This window comes from Tinamus guttatus, unplaced genomic scaffold (assembly GCF_059628265.1).
Source record: "Tinamus guttatus ecotype Peru unplaced genomic scaffold, ASM5962826v1 Tinamus_guttatus_pri_ptg000403l, whole genome shotgun sequence".
Taxonomy (NCBI): Eukaryota; Metazoa; Chordata; class Aves; order Tinamiformes; family Tinamidae; genus Tinamus; species Tinamus guttatus.
The window spans coordinates 685,987-701,869 of NW_028288937.1; the positions used below are offsets into that span (position 1 = coordinate 685,987).

The 15,883-nt window shown below is 60.2% G+C and overlaps 1 protein-coding gene across 3 annotated transcripts; it reads left to right on the forward strand.

The window, feature by feature from the left end:
• The first annotated feature begins 2,100 nt into the window (after nt 1–2,100).
• SRF (serum response factor) lies at nt 2,101–13,151 on the forward strand. 3 transcript variants are annotated; one of them, XM_088531275.1, is made up of 8 exons: nt 2,101–2,538; nt 3,281–3,547; nt 7,693–7,954; nt 8,293–8,475; nt 9,865–9,984; nt 10,577–10,805; nt 11,335–11,411; nt 11,720–13,151. In XM_088531275.1, the coding sequence occupies exons 1-8, from the start codon at nt 2,101–2,103 to the stop codon at nt 11,809–11,811; spliced, it is 1,668 nt and encodes a 555-aa protein (XP_088387401.1). In that variant the 3' UTR covers nt 11,812–13,151. The 3 variants fall into 3 exon arrangements, with proteins under 3 accessions (XP_088387401.1, XP_088387399.1, XP_088387400.1); XM_088531273.1 differs by having other exon boundaries at nt 10,620–10,805; XM_088531274.1 differs by lacking the exon at nt 8,293–8,475 and having other exon boundaries at nt 10,620–10,805.
• Nucleotides 13,152–15,883: the final 2,732 nt, after the last annotated feature.

Sequence of the window (15,883 nt, forward strand, 5' to 3'; positions counted from 1 at the left end):
GCACCTCATCTTGTTGACTTGGCTTTCACCCAGTGCCCCATAGCTCTTCCACAGATGCCCCAGGGCTCTGGGGATGCTCTAATGGAACTTAATTACCTTGAGCAGCTTCACCTGGGACCCCCACACTCTGCCCATGGCCCAAGCATTTAAGCCAAGGCACAGGCCTTTGCTTTTGCTTTGAGCCACTTTGTAGGTAGATCTCAGTCTTATTTCCATCTCTCTCCTGAATTCACCTTAGACACACGTTATGGCCTTATTTTTGGTTTTATCATTGAAGTGGATTCCTTGAGTAGACTCTAGGCCTACTTCCCCGCTGCAGCACCTGGATGTGTTGATGGATCACGTTTGGCTCCGCTTGCCCTGCTCAGGTACTGGGAGGTTTTGCCTGTTGAGGGTGGGACGTAGCCTGTGCTGGGAGTGGCTTGTCCCTAGTAGTTGTGTGCTGTGGCCAGAGAAGCTCCTCTGCTGATTTAAAAGCAAAATCTCTCCTCAAAACTAATCCCATGTTCCCCTGGTCCAAAAGAGAAGAAAACTCCAGAAAAGAAAAGGGGGGAGGGGAGAAAGGGTCTTCACATTTCCATAGTGGCGGAGAGAGGTGCCGAGGGAATATGGCTCTTCTAAAACATGGAGTGGCCTGGGGATGCTGAGGGAGAGATGCTGTCTGAGAGGGCAGCAGCCTGCAGGAGCTGGGACTCGCCTCCTCCCGGTGGGTGTAGTCAGCTGTAGGGGTGATATCCATGTCAAGGGGCTGTTGGTGTCTGGGAGAAACCTGGGAGAGGGACTGGGGAAGAACTAGTTACACCACAAGCAAAGCCACTGCCTTTGGTGGCAAAATTCAGCTTTGCTGGTGCCAGGGAGACAAGAGGAGGAAAGGAGGGGACATGCAGGGGGGTTGCACCCCGTGAGGACATCCAGATCCACGTTTCCTCACCCATATATGAACTTTGGGCACAGCACAGTGGCGAAATGCAGCGACCCTGCCACAGCCACCTGTGCTGATAGGAGAACTGGGACTGCCGAGGGGCAGACTCTGCCCTTCAGAGAGGTCTGCTTCCCCGAGAAGCTCGGAGGCGGATGGACACGTGGCTCTCACCAGGAGCACCAACAGGCCAAGCAGCTCAGAGAGCATCCCCAAGACCGGGCTGGGCAGGAAATGATGGCAGCGAGAGGAGAGGCAGCGCCAACCTCCACAGCCCCTTATGCCACGTGTAAGAGGAGGCCTCCCCGGCCTGGGGGAAGAGTGGGGGCACGTACAGCAGCTTACGGACCCGCTGCGGGGCTCGGAACCACCCAGGCTCACCTGGGCTAGGTGCAGCAACCCGTGCTCGGCTGGAAAGGCGAGCGGCGGGCGCATGTGATGGGAGGCATGTGAGTCCCCGCGGGCAGCTATAAATGGCATGTGCGCTCAGCGGAGGAGCGCGGCGGGCGGACGGGGAAGGGGTCGGGCTCTGCCCTGGCCCCGGGGAGCGGGAGGCAGCTGTGCAAGCGGGCGGCACGTGTTGCCCGTCTGCTGCGCCAGGCACGAGGGTGCCACACGGCGCCGGGTGAGGTGCCTGGGCGGCACCACGGGGGCGGCGGAGGGGAGCCCTTGTTCTCCGGCCTCGCGCTGCTCTTGCTCCGAGGAGCTTTTGCCCCCCGCGCGCGGGGCCCGTCCCCGCCGTGTCCTTGCTGGCCCGGGCACAGCCCGCCCGGCGCCGGGAGCGCGGCCCCGCCGCTGCGCGCGCCCCCGCGGGGTCACGTGCGCGCGGGGGCGTTTCCAGAGCGCTTCCCGGCTCCGTTTCCCGGCGCGGCGCCTTTAAGAGAACGCGCTACGGCGGCGGTGACGCGAGCGCGTATGCAAATCACCGGCCGAGCGGGGGCCAATAGGCGCCGCCGCTCGACCGCCGGCGGCCAATGGCGGGGCGCGGCCCGGCGGGGCGCCGGCTCTCCCCATATAAGGAGCGCCTTGTCCATAAAAGGCAACATTGTCTCGCTTTATATGGGGGCGGCGCGGCGCGGGGGGGGCGGCGGCGCAGCGGGGCCGTGAGCGCGGAGCGGGGCCATGGCGGGGCCGGCCTGACCCGGCCCGACCCGACGCGAGCCGCGCCGCCCGCCGCCGCGATGCTGCCGAGCCAGGCCGGCAACGGCGCCGCCGCGCTCGCCCGCGGCTCGCCCCTGGGCCGCTCGCCGCTGCCTCGTGGGGCGAACGGCGGCGGGGCGGCGGCGGGGCCGCCCGGCGGGCGCCTCGAGCGCGACGCGCTCTACAGCGGCAGCGAGGGCGACTCGGAGTCGGCCGAGGACGAGGAGCTGGGCGGCGAGCGGCGCGGCGTGAAGCGCGGCCTGGCCGAGGCGGCGGCGGGGCCGGCGGCGGCGGCGGCAGCTGCGGCGGGAGCGGCGGCGGGGGCGGCCGCGTACAGCGGCGGCGGCGGCGGCGCCGTGAGCGGCGCCAAGCCCGGCAAGAAGACGCGCGGCCGCGTGAAGATAAAGATGGAGTTCATCGACAACAAGCTGCGGCGCTACACCACCTTCAGCAAGAGGAAGACCGGCATCATGAAGAAGGTGCGGCCCGGGCCGGGCCGGGCGCCGGGGACCGGCCCGGAAACGGCGGCGCCTTCCCGCCCGCTCCCGGGGGCCGGGCCCGGAGCCGCCGCCGCTGGGAGGGGGTGTCCGGGCAAGGGCGGGGGGCTTCCCCGACCCCCGCGCCGCTTCAGGATGCGCCTCTGGATGTCCCCGGGCCTGGCGTTTGCGACGGTGCCGCCGGTGCATGGAGGGGGCCGCTGGTGTTAACGGCCCCGCGCACGTTGCCGGCCCCGCGGCTCCTGGGAGCATCCTCGTGTGGGGCCGCATCCCTGCCAGGCGGGACTGCGCCCCGGCCGGGCGCGGGGCAGCTCTGCAGGCCCGCGGGAGCCCCGTGCCGCTGCTCGTGCTGGGCCGGGCAGCGCGCGCGCCGCAACAGCGTCCCGTCCACGCAGAGATACGAGCAGGGGGTCTCTGGATGCGCCTGGGGAGCGGGTGGGATGCTCGGGATCGGAGCAGCCTCTGCCCTCCTGGGAGTAGCTGGAGGAGGCTCTTCCTGCCATCCCTTGGCATACACCTCCTCCGAGGGTGTGCTAAGGGTGCTGGGAACTCACTATGAGTTCCATCAACCCGCAGGGCATGACGCTTTCCTGTGTGGCAACTGGGGGACCAGAGCTGGCGTGGGCACTAACAGGAGTACGGTGGTGTGTTGGGATCTCATGTCTTGTGGGCCTATGTGTCCCAGCTCTCCGTGACTCCTGGTTCCCCCCTTGTGCTCTGACAGGCCTATGAGCTTTCCACGCTGACGGGCACCCAAGTGCTGCTGCTGGTGGCCAGCGAGACGGGCCATGTGTACACCTTTGCCACACGGAAGCTGCAGCCCATGATCACCAGTGAGACAGGGAAAGCACTGATTCAGACGTGTCTCAACTCCCCGGACTCACCGCCGCGCTCAGATCCCACTACCGACCAACGCATGAGCGCCACAGGCTTTGAGGAGACGGACCTCACCTACCAGGTGTCGGAGTCAGACAGCAGTGGGGAGACCAAGGTAATGGTCCTGCACCCAGGAGCGTGGCCGGGCACCCTGGGGTGCTGCGGGCCACAGCTGAGAGCCCTGAAATCTCCAGACCTTGGAAGACCAAGGATCGAGCTCCTATTCAGCAGCGACTTCAGAGAGCTTGCTGTGTCCTCCTGGGGCTGGCTCCTGGACTCGCCTGGCAGTGATCCAGGGAGGCAGGGAGGTGGGTGGCAGGTGGCTTTTGCAGCAGGGCTCCCCTGCAGCCCACCCCCTGGGCAGCTCCCGGCGCCGTTATCTCTGCCTGGGCGTCTCCATGCTCTTGCACTCATTGATAAAAATTTGATTCTGCCTCCATGGCCTTATAAGGCCTGGTTTCCCTCAGCAGAGTCCCTGGCAGGGCCCCTCACATTCCTTATAAGCTGCAGCTGTCTCTTGCTTTGGTGCTGTTTTGGAAGGGGGCAGGGAGGACATGGGGAATGGAAACATTTGGCTGGACGGAACATTTCTGCTCCCTGCCTGATGTCCCTGCAGGCGCCGACTCTTGCCTGGCCATGTCACTTGTGGGCCTTTGCCCTGGATGCTGTGGAGGTGCCTGCTGGTGCTGAGCTGGCCACTGGCCCCTTTTGGCTTGGGATAATAGCTGTCATGCTTTGGTACAGGGGTTTTGGGTGTCCTTGCATCCACATGTACTGGTCCTATGGCAAATCTGTCTGCCTTGTCCGCACTTTGCAGCCTGGTGCTTTGGCCTGTGGGTGCTGGCACCACAAGGCTGGCATGAGCTGGGTGCTGGGTGGGATGCAGCTGGGGTGCTGCGAGTTGCTGCAGCTCTGCTGGACTGGTGCTCATGGGCTGGGTATTGGACTTTTTGCAGAGGAACTGTTCTGTGAGCTGCAGTTCCTCTGGTTGGCATTGTGCTCCATGTAGGCACAGCAGCACCTTTGCCATGCAGTGGCCCCTAAACCTGAAGCAAAGTGTTTGATTCCCTGTGCTGCCAGTATGCTAAACGTACCCCTGGGTGTTGTTTTTGGTGCTGCAGAGATGCTGCCATGTGCATCTGCAATCGGTGGCAGCTCTTGTTCGTAAGCACTTGGGGCTATGGACTTCTCTGGAAGGAAAGGCAAATGAGCCCTCTGTGCATCTTGTGATGAGGTGTAACCTCTCTGTGCTGGGTGTAACCTGGAGGTGCGGGAAGGGCTTGCTACAGAAGCTGGCCTGTCCCTGGCGTGGTTGGTCTGCAAGCTGGCTCTTAAAACCTCCCTGGCAGCGTTGCCAATTGACCCCCAAGGAAAGGTGCTCTTGGGGCAGCTCGTCTGCACAGGAGATCTTGTGGGCATGGCTGCTCTCCAGCTGCTTTCTGAGACAGGCCCTGCTTGATGCCCTCTGGGCTCCCTCTCTGGACCTGTGGGCTGTGTGGGAGCTGCTGTGGCATGTGTGATCACACCTTGGGGATGTGGCCAGCACTTGGTGTGGGGCTGGAAGAGCCCTGTGGTTGCTGTGAGGCTAGGAGCCTGGCTTGGTGTTCCCATGGACATCAGCCCCGTTGAGACAGACCAAAAAGCCCTGTAAGGACAGAAGGAGCCTGTGGGCAGACTGCTGGGCAGCTTATATTCCTCTTGAGGGACAAATGGGCTGTGGGGCAAGGCTATGGGTGCTGTGTTTGACAAGGTGGCAGGGAATTAATCATCTGGACTGCAGGTGTTGCAGCTGGGTGATGCTGTGCTACAAAGAGCAGCTGTGCCCTGATAGCAGAGATGTTGGGCTCTGACCCCTGTGTCTTTTGAAGTGCCCAAAGGAAGCAGCACCACAAGCGATCCCTTAACACCGCTATATTTGCGAGGGGATTTTGGAGAGAGCTCAAGAGCTCAGGACTGGAGTAAAAGCCCTGCTCTGATGATCTGTTTGGGATGGCAGGGAGGTGGGGCTTCCTGCAGCACGAGGCGGGAGGTAGAGCCAAGGTAATGATGTTGGCTGGTGGGTCTGGGCCATGCTGATCGGTATCATCCCAGGCAGCCCTTGGGAGCCACGGTGCTGGAGCAGGATCACCCTGCTCATGGAGAGAGGACCTGCCTGGGGGCCCTGCTGCAGGGCCTGGGCTGTGCCCCCTGGTCCCCTCCATGAGCATTTGTGGTGCAGTGGGTCTGTGGGATGGATATAGACATCTCCCCTGGTTGCATTGCATCCCTCCTTGGCCTTGGTCTGCAAACCAGAGCTTGCAGTGAGCTCTGGAGTGGGGTGGGTTGATGTGCAGATGGCTCGGCAAGGGGAGGGCCTTCAGGGTTGCTCTGCTGCCTCAGGATTGCCTGTGGATCTCTGGGTGATCCCAGCTGGGAATGTCCCATGGTCTTGGTGCAGAGGCCTAGATCCTGTTGACAGCTGCCTTTGTGCATGTGGCCTAGTCTTCAAAAACTGGTGGGGAGCTTGGCTTGGTGTTCAGGGCTCCTCGTGCCCCAGACTGGCTGCGGGGGGGAGGCAATGGGGTCTTGAGCCCGTGGGTTGATCTGCGTCCCCTTCTGTACTGAGAGCTGTCAGTGCAGCCCAAGAGGGACTCGGCAGAGGTGGGAGGAACCTGCGGCAGTGTGGAGTGGGCAGTTGTTGAAGCTTTCTGCCTGAGCAGCTCTGCTTTCATGACCCTGCTAGGGTTTGCTATCGTGTCTGCAGGGAGTCCTGGTGATGCACCAAGTAGGTGGATCTCCATGGATCTTTTGGGATGCCTCTTTCCTCCCTGGGAGGATGTTGTGTCGGGGGGACACTGGGAGCCATGACTGACTGGGGATTCTGTCGCAGGGCGCTCCGCTGCGGGGCAGAGTGTGGAGATGAGGTTGCCTGGCCTTCCCAGCTGGCAACGTGTGTCCTGCCTTAGGTACCCTGTCACCTGGGTGGGGAGGATTCCCACAGCCTCTGTGTCCTGTATGGGTTAGTGGGAGGGTGCAGTTGAGCTCATGGAAAGTGCATCTGCCTAGCCCTGCTCCTTTATCATGTGCCTTTTCTAATTCAGACTGTGGGGACTGTGGTGCCAAGGTGGAGGGGCTCTGCTCTCCTCCTTCCCTGGGGCAGGGCTGGGTGCCCAGGATTGGCTCTCCCTGTCCAAAATGGGCTGCCTTCCCTTTTTTAGCTGTTCGTTGAGCTGTGAATTCCTCGTTCCTGGCAGCTTGACAAGCTGGGAACAAGGCGTAGCACGTGGGAGAGATGGGCCCACCAGTCTGCAGCGGGTAGGGGTGGGAGCACGGTGGCCTTAACCCTTCCCAGGCTTGCTGGTGGCTGTGCCGAGGCGTGGGGACAGACGGTCCTTGTGGTCCGTGCTCCTGCGATGGATGGTGGAGCAAGGTCTTGGCAATTCAGGCTAGCTGAGCGGGATGGGACAGGGGCTCAGCGGACCCTGAGTATTCAAGACAGAGTGTGGAGGAACGTTAGCTGCAGTGTGACTGTGTGGGGCGATAGCTGGCTGTAACTAATGTGTGGGATCCCGTGGAAGCACTTGCATCATGCCTGTGTCCTGCTGGTGGGCCGAGTGCTTGCTCTTGTCCATGTTCTGCCTTCTCCTTAACTCCTGGAGCTGTTGGGAGGCACTGCCTGGAGCCTGCTAAAGCAGGAGTCAAGGCTGCATTTTGGGCCTTGCTGGTGTCCCTGGTGCTTGGGATTGGGCTCAGTCCCTTTCCATGTGCAGCTCACTGCTGCCCTTAAGAGACAGTTCTTGGTTTGCTTTTAGCCATGTGTTTCCTGCTCTAAGAGAAGTGGCTGTGTTTTCCTGACAGGAGCCCATGTGTTTGCCTTTGAGCCTTTTCCTGCAAGGATTGCTCTTGCCTTCTTGGGGCCAAAAAGCAGTTGTTCCTTCTGACAGTGCAAGGGGACTCCTGGGTGCCTGGGGAGCGAAAGGGTTGCTCTTGGGTTGTTCTGTGATATCTTGCAAGGAGGTTTCTCAGGGGACCCATGCAGGCCTGGGCTTGCATCCAAGGTTGACACTGAGCTGTCTCCAGCTCTACTGGTGCTTGTGTTATTGGGCACAGTCTCCTCATGTTTGCTCAAGAGACTCCTATCTGCTCTGTGTGCTTGAAGCGGGCTATGTGTGTGGTTTGGGAAAGAATTTCTACCTACAGAGTCTAGCTTGGCCATGTGGGCAGCTGTTGAGTGGACCAAGGGCCTGGGCTGAGTTCTCACCATCTTGTCTCACCCCATAGGACACGCTGAAGCCAGCATTCACAGTCACCAACCTGCCAGGGACGACGTCCACCATCCAGACAGCTCCAACCACATCGACCTCCATGCAGGTCAGCAGTGGCCCCTCGTTTCCCATCACTAATTACCTGGCGCCTGTGTCTGCCAGCCTCAGCCCCAATGCTGTCACCAGTGCCAATGGAACAGTGCTGAAGACTACCGGAGCCAGCGCAGTGACATCAGGGGGCCTCATGCAGATACCAACTGGCTTCACCCTCATGTCAGGTCAGTGGGCCTCAGGGCTGAGGACTGTGTCCATCTATCGCGTTGCCCAGAGCGCGTTGCTGCGCCTCCCAGGAGAGGAGACCGACTGGCTGGTGGAGGTAGAGTGGCTGCTGCCGTAGAGCAAAGCTGGGCTCTCTTGCTTGAGCCCAGCCGAGCCAGAGGCTGGAAAATGAATGTGTAGGGATTGTTTCCCCCAGGGCACTGTTAGCTGGCCCTGTTGCTGGGAATGGCATGATGGCAGGGAGCTGAGCTGGGGTCGCAGAACAGCACCAAGGAGCCGGGAGAGAGTGAAAAGAGCTGCTGGTGACAAAGCCTTTCTTTCTCCCTCCTTTCGGCAGGTGCTTCCCTTCCTCCAGGGACCCCTACCATTCCTCTCACTCAGTTACAGCCGCACTCCCTGGCTCTTTCCAGCCAGCAGCAGGGCCAGGCAGTTGCGGGTACGGCTGGACAGCTGCAGCAGGCACAGCAGACAGTCTTCCGCTTCCCCGCCAGAGCTGGAGGGCAGATCGTGTCGCTGACAGGTCAGCACTCGCTTCTCATCCCCTTGCTTAAGGTGGGGGTATGGAGGTGCCCCTGGGGAGGGTGCCAGGCCCCGGCTAGAGAGCTGATCCCAGCAGAGACAGAACTATGGAGGAGAGCGCAAGGAGTCCCTGGCTGTGGGCTAGAGGGAGAGCTGGGAAGGCAGGAGCAGCTTTCTAGAGGATGCAGATGAAAGGGAGCAGCAGGTTGTCCATCTTCTGCCCCCAGATTTTACCCTGGGTCTGAAAGTCAAGGAGATGTGCTTGCTGGTGGAGTCATACCATCAGTTGAGCTGTGCTGCTGGGAGAAGTGACGGAGGGAGCCCATGGGGGCTCAGATGCTCTCGGAATATTGGTTGTGTGAGGGCATTTGGCTCTGAGCAGCTGCCCTTGTTGTCAGACACAGATTTGTTGTCAGTTGATGAACCACAGTGGAGGAGGTGGTTTAGGAGAGACCCAGAGTGCTGGAAGGGAAGGTGTCATCATGCTGTCTTGTGTGCATTTTGCTCTGAAGGAATTCCTTGTCGTGCCAAGGCGGGGCCATCCAGATGCTAGGGCTCGGTGTATTCCCAGTTTCAGATTTAGAGCACAGTGCTAGGCTCCCCTTTGTGGGAGAAGCTGTGACATGGGTGCCATGAGACACTTTCCCATGTCCTGCATGTTCTCGCCTGAGGCGACGAGTCTGCTGGCCTGTGGGCTTTCCTGAAGTCCTTCAAGAAGCAGGTGGGCAGTGTGGCCCTGCACAAGAGGGGCTGCGTTTCCGTTGCAATCCTTGGGAGCTGTGAGGATCACGACTGTGTGTCTCTGGCTTGGTGTGTGGGCAGATGCCCAGCCTGAGTGAGGTGCCCTTGTCTCTGCTCTCTCGCGTCCCTTGTTCTCTCTGGAGACAGAACCTGAATGTGGAGGTTGTAGGGCCTTGCTGGCCTGTGCGTTTGTGCTGTCGCAGTTTTTGTGATGCTCCTGCCTGATCTTTGCTGGCTAACAGCAAAGTTCTGTTCTGCTTGGTGCTGGAGCCCCATGCCGCTCCTCTCCTTCTGGAATGCCAGGGTCTGTGCTGTGCCCTGGTGAGTCTGGCAAAGGTGAGGAGGTCCCATATATCCCTGAATTGTTCCTGGGAGTTGACCAAGCACTGCAGTGACCTTTCCAGGGAAGAGTCCTGCAGGGCAGCCAGCCCCTCCTTGGCTGCTGTGTCCCAGCAAAGAGCAGGTTTTTGGGGATGGGCCTTGTTTCTGCCACGTGCTGCCCTTGGCTACCCTTTGCCAGTGCAGGCTACAGGGCTCTGTGTGGCCTGATTGGGACTGGGGGGGTGTAAAGGGGTGACTCTGCATCCCATGCACAGGCCCAGAGCACCTGCCTTGGTATGCAGGCTCAAGGGCTGCTTTCTCTCCCCAGGTGGCACGATGGCTCAGCAGGTCCCAGTCCAGGCGATACAGGTGCACCAGGCACCGCAGCAGATGTCCCCCTCCAGTGACAGCAGCACTGACCTTACCCAGACCTCTTCCAGCGGAACAGGTAATCAGTGCTTTGCAATCATCTCCTTCCTTCCCAACTGCTGCTGATAGCAGCCTCCAGTGACCATTGACCTTTTATCTGCTCCCTGCCCGCCCCTCTTCCCAGCCCAATTCTAGCTGACCTTTCTGACAGCTTTCTTGGTGATGTTTATCCCCAAATTAATGTGCCTGGACACACAGTATTTCTGTTGCCCCGGGGATGCTATGCCTAGCTAGATGTTGCTGTGGGTAGGACACCTGATATGGGGAAGCTCTCCATATCTGTCACCTGCTCTTACTTGCAGCGTGTATCTGGGGAACAGTACTACAGGTTACTGTAGTCTGCCCAGTTCCCATGGCTTCCCTGTTTCTTAGGGCCAACCAAAGTAGCCTTGTGTTAGGGGCATGTCTGCTCGAGACTAAGTGCAGGGGACAGTTCTGTCAGCAAAGTGCAAGTTCAAGTGCCCAGATGTGGTCTGAACCCGACTCAACAGCTTTATCAAAGCTTTTGTTAAGAGACACATACCGTGGTTTGAATTAGATCCTGGGATATTTGGCTACTGTGCCTTTCCTTCCTCTCATCCTGAGGGGGAGATGCTGAGTGGGTGTGCGAGGGGAGCACTCCTTTCCTGTGGCTTATGTGTGTCTTGGTGTCAGTGACCCTCCCAGCAACCATCATGACGTCGTCTGTGCCAACCACCGTGGGTGGCCACATGATGTACCCCAGCCCGCATGCGGTGATGTACGCGCCCACGTCGGGCCTCGCGGATGGTGGGCTGGCAGTCCTCAACGCTTTCTCACAGGCGCCTTCAGCAATGCAGGTGTCCCACAGCCAGGATCAGGGTAAGCTGTGTGGAGTGATGCTCCCCTATGTATACAAATGCTACATGTTTATTGCAAGGGGTTTTCTGCAAAGTGGGCCTAGCAGGGCTTGGCGATGGTGATGGCTTGGTGATGTTTGAGATGTTCTTTTAGATCCCTTGCCATTCTCCTGTGCAAGAGATTGCTTGAGCTGTTTGCTGGTGAAGATGTGAGGGTGGCCAGAGTGGGTGGGTGTGATACAGGGCTGGGGGTGGAAGGAACTTCAAGCAACCTTGCTGGCTGTTCTGGAAAGGACGTGAAGTTGTGTCTTGTGATGAAGCATAATGAGGCCATGCAGGTAACATTTGGACTGGGGACTTGAGTCTCTTTCTCCCAGCGTTTGGAAAAATGGCGCATGTGGCTTTCAACTGGAATGCCTTAGTGTATGCAAACAGGCACCTTCCTCCTTGTGCAGCTTCACAGAGCTCAGGGGAAAGGCTCAGGAAAGGACCCCTAGGGGAGCACTACTTAGGGGACAGCGTAACTCTTGTTTTTGATCTGTCTTTGGCAGGTGGCGTCCCCCAGGTGTTCCTGACAGCTCCCTCGGGCACCGTTCAGATCCCGGTCTCGGCTGTGCAGCTTCATCAGGTAGGTGCAGAGCACTGCTTGCGGTTGCTGAGGAGCGTGTCCTTGTCCCCCTCGCAGGGCAATGTTGACCCTGCTCCGTCCCTGCCTGCACATCCTTTGCAGATCCAAGCAGATCTGGGCGCTTGGGTAGGGCGAGTGCTCAGGTCTCTGAGACCTGGGAATGCTTCTGGCTCCCACCCGCATCCGGGCATGGAAGTTTCCCCCTCCTCAATGGGATACCTGGGAGGGACAGTGCCACCCTGGCTGCTCGTGTGCGTGGCTGTTGGGCATGTCAGCCCCAGTGCTCCTTCCTCCCTTCTCTTCCCTAGATGGCTGTCATCGGGCAGCAGAGCAGCAGTGGCAGCAGCCTGACGGAGCTGCAGGTGGTCAATTTGGACACCTCACATGGCACCAAGAGTGACTGAGGCCTCTGCTGCCAGCCTTGCGCCGTCCCTGGCCTGTTAACGCTGGTGCTGGCAGCAATTCCTTCTCGTACAGACTGCACCAGTTATTTATTGTTGCCTTTTCACGTTTCCTTCACCCACACATGCACACATACACACACACACACGCATGCACACACCCCCCAGCCCTCCCCAAACACATGGGCCACATGTGTGGGGCTGCTGGACCCACACCAAGGGTGGAGCTGTGCTGGGGTCAGGCTTGGGGGGCATCTGGATGCTGCGATAGCTGCGCTTTTCTCATGCCAGCCAAAGAAACTTGTCCCTCATGAGGAGGGCGTGCTCTGCGCTGTAAATAAATCCCATGGGCCATTCCCACTTGGAGGCTCTGGCATCCTTCGGGATGCTCCAAGTTGCCTCAGGCCCATATCTGTTCCGCAGGCTGCAGCCCAAAGCGGCATGGGCTAAGGCTGTGCTGCAGGCCTCAGCAATGTGCCTTTGGGAGGGGTGACACGTCCGGGCTGCAGCAGCTTGTTTGGGAAGGGGCGCTCAGCCCTGCTGTGCATGTCGGGCTCAGCCCGCGCGCGCTCCCCCTGGACAGAGGTGGGGGACTCCTCAGGCAGGTGCTGCCTGCAGCCTGGGGCCTCGTTCCCCTCGTATGCACTACAGCGAGCCTTGGCCCTCGGTGCCTCCTTGGCGGGCTGCCTGGCGGGTGTGCAGCCTACCCCTCTCTGCCGCCTTCGCGCCGCCGAAGCGGTGCCCGGCACCACCAGGATGCCCCAGAGCCCTTTCGGTGCGCTCTGCAGCCAGCCCAGCCCCACGCTCTTGTCTCGGCCCACACTGCGAGCAGTGCAGTCTCCGTATATCTGGGGAGGATGCATTCGAGCGTCTCCCGCGTCCCCCTGCAGTTCTGGCCAGCGCTTCCTAAATTTCCGTGTGATATAAGGTGGAGAAGCAACACAAGTGTCAAAAGCGAAGAGCCCATGGGGCACCAAGCCACCGGGCAGGTGGCAGTGCTCCCTCTGGGCACTGGGGGGGCCCAGCCCTTCCCGGGCTATGGAGGGGCTGCTGCAACACCTGGGCAGGCACAGCACGGCACGGCAGGGCTGGGGGAAGAGGGCTGGAGCGTGCCTGCTCCGGCAGGGGAGTTGCTGCAAGTGGCTCTGCTACCTAGCCCTGTCCCTGGAGGGAGAGTGAGCAAGTGAGAGAAGCTGCTGAATCCTTAGGGGAAGGAGCAGCTACTGTAACTTTTTTTAAGTTAAAGACAAAAGAAGCCTTGAAAAAAAATGACTTTATTTTTCTAAGTGTTAAACTCAGTATTTATGTAATTCTTTAAGGAATAAAAGTTTGGCTCCTGTACAGTTTTCATGGGGTTTGTACTGTTGGGAGGGGACAAGGGTGGGTGGGCGGGTGTGGAGACAGGAAGGGGCCTTGTTTTTGAGTTTGTATTGTAACCTTGAATAATGTTCCTTCAGCATTAGCGTTTAAGCTGCGCGTTCTGCCCACCAGCACGTGCCAGGGACTGAGGCAGATGCTTGCTTTCCTCTTCCCTGTGCTGAGGACTCGGACATAACCTGGGATTCAGGATTACTGGGTGGGAGGCAAGTGAAGCACGAGCAGGTAGGTGGCTCCTTTTAGAGTGAGGGGCTCGCGGGGTGCCGGGCAGCCCCATCCGTCCCCATCTTGGTGAGCGTGGCTGTATGGCCTGCGGCAGTGCTGGCCACAGCTGCCTGTGGGGCTGTGGGCACCCCTGTTCCGCTCTGAGCTCCATGGGGCTGCTCCCTGTGTGCTCCTCATGCAGGTGAACCTCTCCTGCTGGTGCCACTCTTTGATGCAGAGACAGGGACAGGGCCTTTCTCGGTGTCCTGTGCCAAGGCAGCTCCCAGAATGGTCTGCAAGCTCTGGGCTGCCATGCGGCCTCTGAAGGGCCCAGGGTGGCCTGAGCAGTGATGGTGACACCATGCGCTGCCTCCCTTTTGTAGCCTTGCTCGTGACAGTGCTGCGTGCCCTGCAGTGGCGAGCAAGGACTTCCTGTGCGATGCCCCAGGCTGCTCTGAGCTGCTCAGTGACACCTCCAAAGAAGAGGGGAGAGGAAAAAAATAAAAAGGGGGGGGGGTGAGCTAGGAGTTTGCCTAGGGAGAAAACGGGAGTTGGAGTTTGTGCTATACTTTGTGTCAGCAGATTGAGGTGATCTTACTTTGCTCTGCTTTGCTTTCGCTAGCACAGTGGAGTGGAGCTGCTGGGCCAGGGCGGCAGGGAAAGCCCTGCTATTATGGGGCATTGGGCGACCTGTCCTCTTTGGTTCCTAAAAAGCAACTGCTGGTTAAACGCTAATGGTGTATTTTATTTAAGTGCAGACTTGTAAGAACACTTGTTTATCAGGGACGAAATTACATTTATTGTGTGGTGACATTTTTAGTTCATTTTACTGGTTTGGGGATTGTGTGCGTGTGTGCATGAGTGAGTGTGTGCATATCAATGTATGTGTGTGTGTGGGGGGGTATTTTTTCCAGTTTCCAGGGTTGTGTTTCTGGAAGGATGTGGAAGTAATCACAGTACTATGTACAGAGCTTTCTTTTGTATTAAAAAAAAATTACTCTTTCAATAAATGTTATCATTTTGTGCACAGATATGAGTTCTTGCTTGTCTTTTTGGAAAACAGAAGGAACAGGGTTGGTTGCCAGAGCATGGTCTGGACTTGGAAAAATCCAAATCAGGAGCTGGGCAGGGATGGGGGCCTCTGTAGCATAAGGGGACTGCCCTATGCTGCAGACAGTGACACAGAGTAGCAGAGTCCACTAGGGTGGATGTGCTGGGGGAGCCCCGTGCGGTGGCTGAAGAGGTGAGGGAAGGTACTCGGAGGGGAGAAGTGTGGCACTGCTCTGCCTGGCTGTCTGAGGGCTTCTGCCTGCCCGCAGGTGACCGTCCTGCCCTCGGACAGCAGAGTGACGCTGCTGCAGAACATGACCCGCTTCTGGCCGGTCGTCCAGATCCGAGTGAAGCGGTGCCAGCAGGTAGAGCAGCTGGGGCAGACCCGGTGCGTGGGGTCGACTATGGGCCCCCAGGACACCATGCAAGGAGCTGAGGTCCGTGCTCTCCCCAGGGCGGCATCGACACGCGTGTGCGAGGCATCGAGGTGCTGGGCCCCAGGCCCACGTTCTGGCCCGTCTTCAAGGAGCAGCTGTGTCGGCGGACGTTCCTCTTCTGCAGCGTGCGGGCCCACGCGTGGTGCCAGGAGATGTGCCGGGAGCGGGGGCGCCTGCTGCAGCTCTTTGGCAGGTGAGCTCTCCCCGGCAGCCCCGCGCCGCGCCTGGTGCGCGAGGGCTGCGTGGTGCCGGCAGCCCCAGGGAGCAGGACGGGCTGCAGGGTCGGGCTTGCGGGCACAGCGACTGTACGTGCACGGCGGGTTGTCCTGCTGGGGCCGGCACGTCGGCGAGGTCCAGGAATGATCTCCTGGCCAGGGCCTCCAGCCCCACAGCTTCTCACAGGGACTGCGAGCAGAGCCACGAGGGCCTGGAGTGTGAGGGGGCCTGTCTGGGGCACGAGAGGGCCCTATGTCCTCGTGTGCGGGGAGCTACGGCCCTGTCCTGGCTGGCACAGGGCAGGAGGTGGCTGCTGTGCCCCTCGGCCGAGGACCCCGTTGGCCGTCAGCGCGTGCCTGGCCCTGCTGTGCCCTGTGCGGTCGCTGTTGCAGGCTGAGCCGGGCCCTGCGGCACGAACAGGCCTTCGCCGAGCGCTTCCTCGGGGCTGGGGGCCGAGCTGAGTGTGGGGTCCTGGGCCCTCGGGCACAGTCAGGGCTCAGGCGCGGTGGGAGCGGGGCTGGCGGGACGTGCGGCTGGGCACGGGGCTGTGCGTGGGCCGGGATGGGGGCGACGCGGATGGAAGCAGCAGGGGAAGGCCCGGAGCGGGGGCCGGGGTCGCTGGCCCCGTGCGTGTTCTGGGGTTCCCGTGGGGCCCAGCTCCGGGCCGGGCTGAGCCTGGGCTGGCTGCTGCCTCCAGGCGCTCTGCGGCTGAACCGAGCGGCCCTGGCTCGCGCCGCGGGCCGACGCCTGAGGCTGCTGCCCCGGCAGATGCATCTCAGGGCAGAGA

What these genes read in the sequence shown, in the direction of transcription:
- SRF (XM_088531275.1), top strand. Translation starts at nt 2,101, where the DNA reads ATGCTGCCGAGCCAGGCCGGCAACGGCGCCGCCGCGCTCGCCCGCGGC. An exon ending in TGGCTTCACCCTCATGTCAG is followed by an intron (nt 7,955 to 8,292) that starts GTCAGTGGGCCT and finishes TCCTTTCGGCAG; the next exon opens with GTGCTTCCCTTCCTCCAGGG. An exon ending in GACCTCTTCCAGCGGAACAG is followed by an intron (nt 9,985 to 10,576) that starts GTAATCAGTGCT and finishes TGGGTGTGCGAG; the next exon opens with GGGAGCACTCCTTTCCTGTG.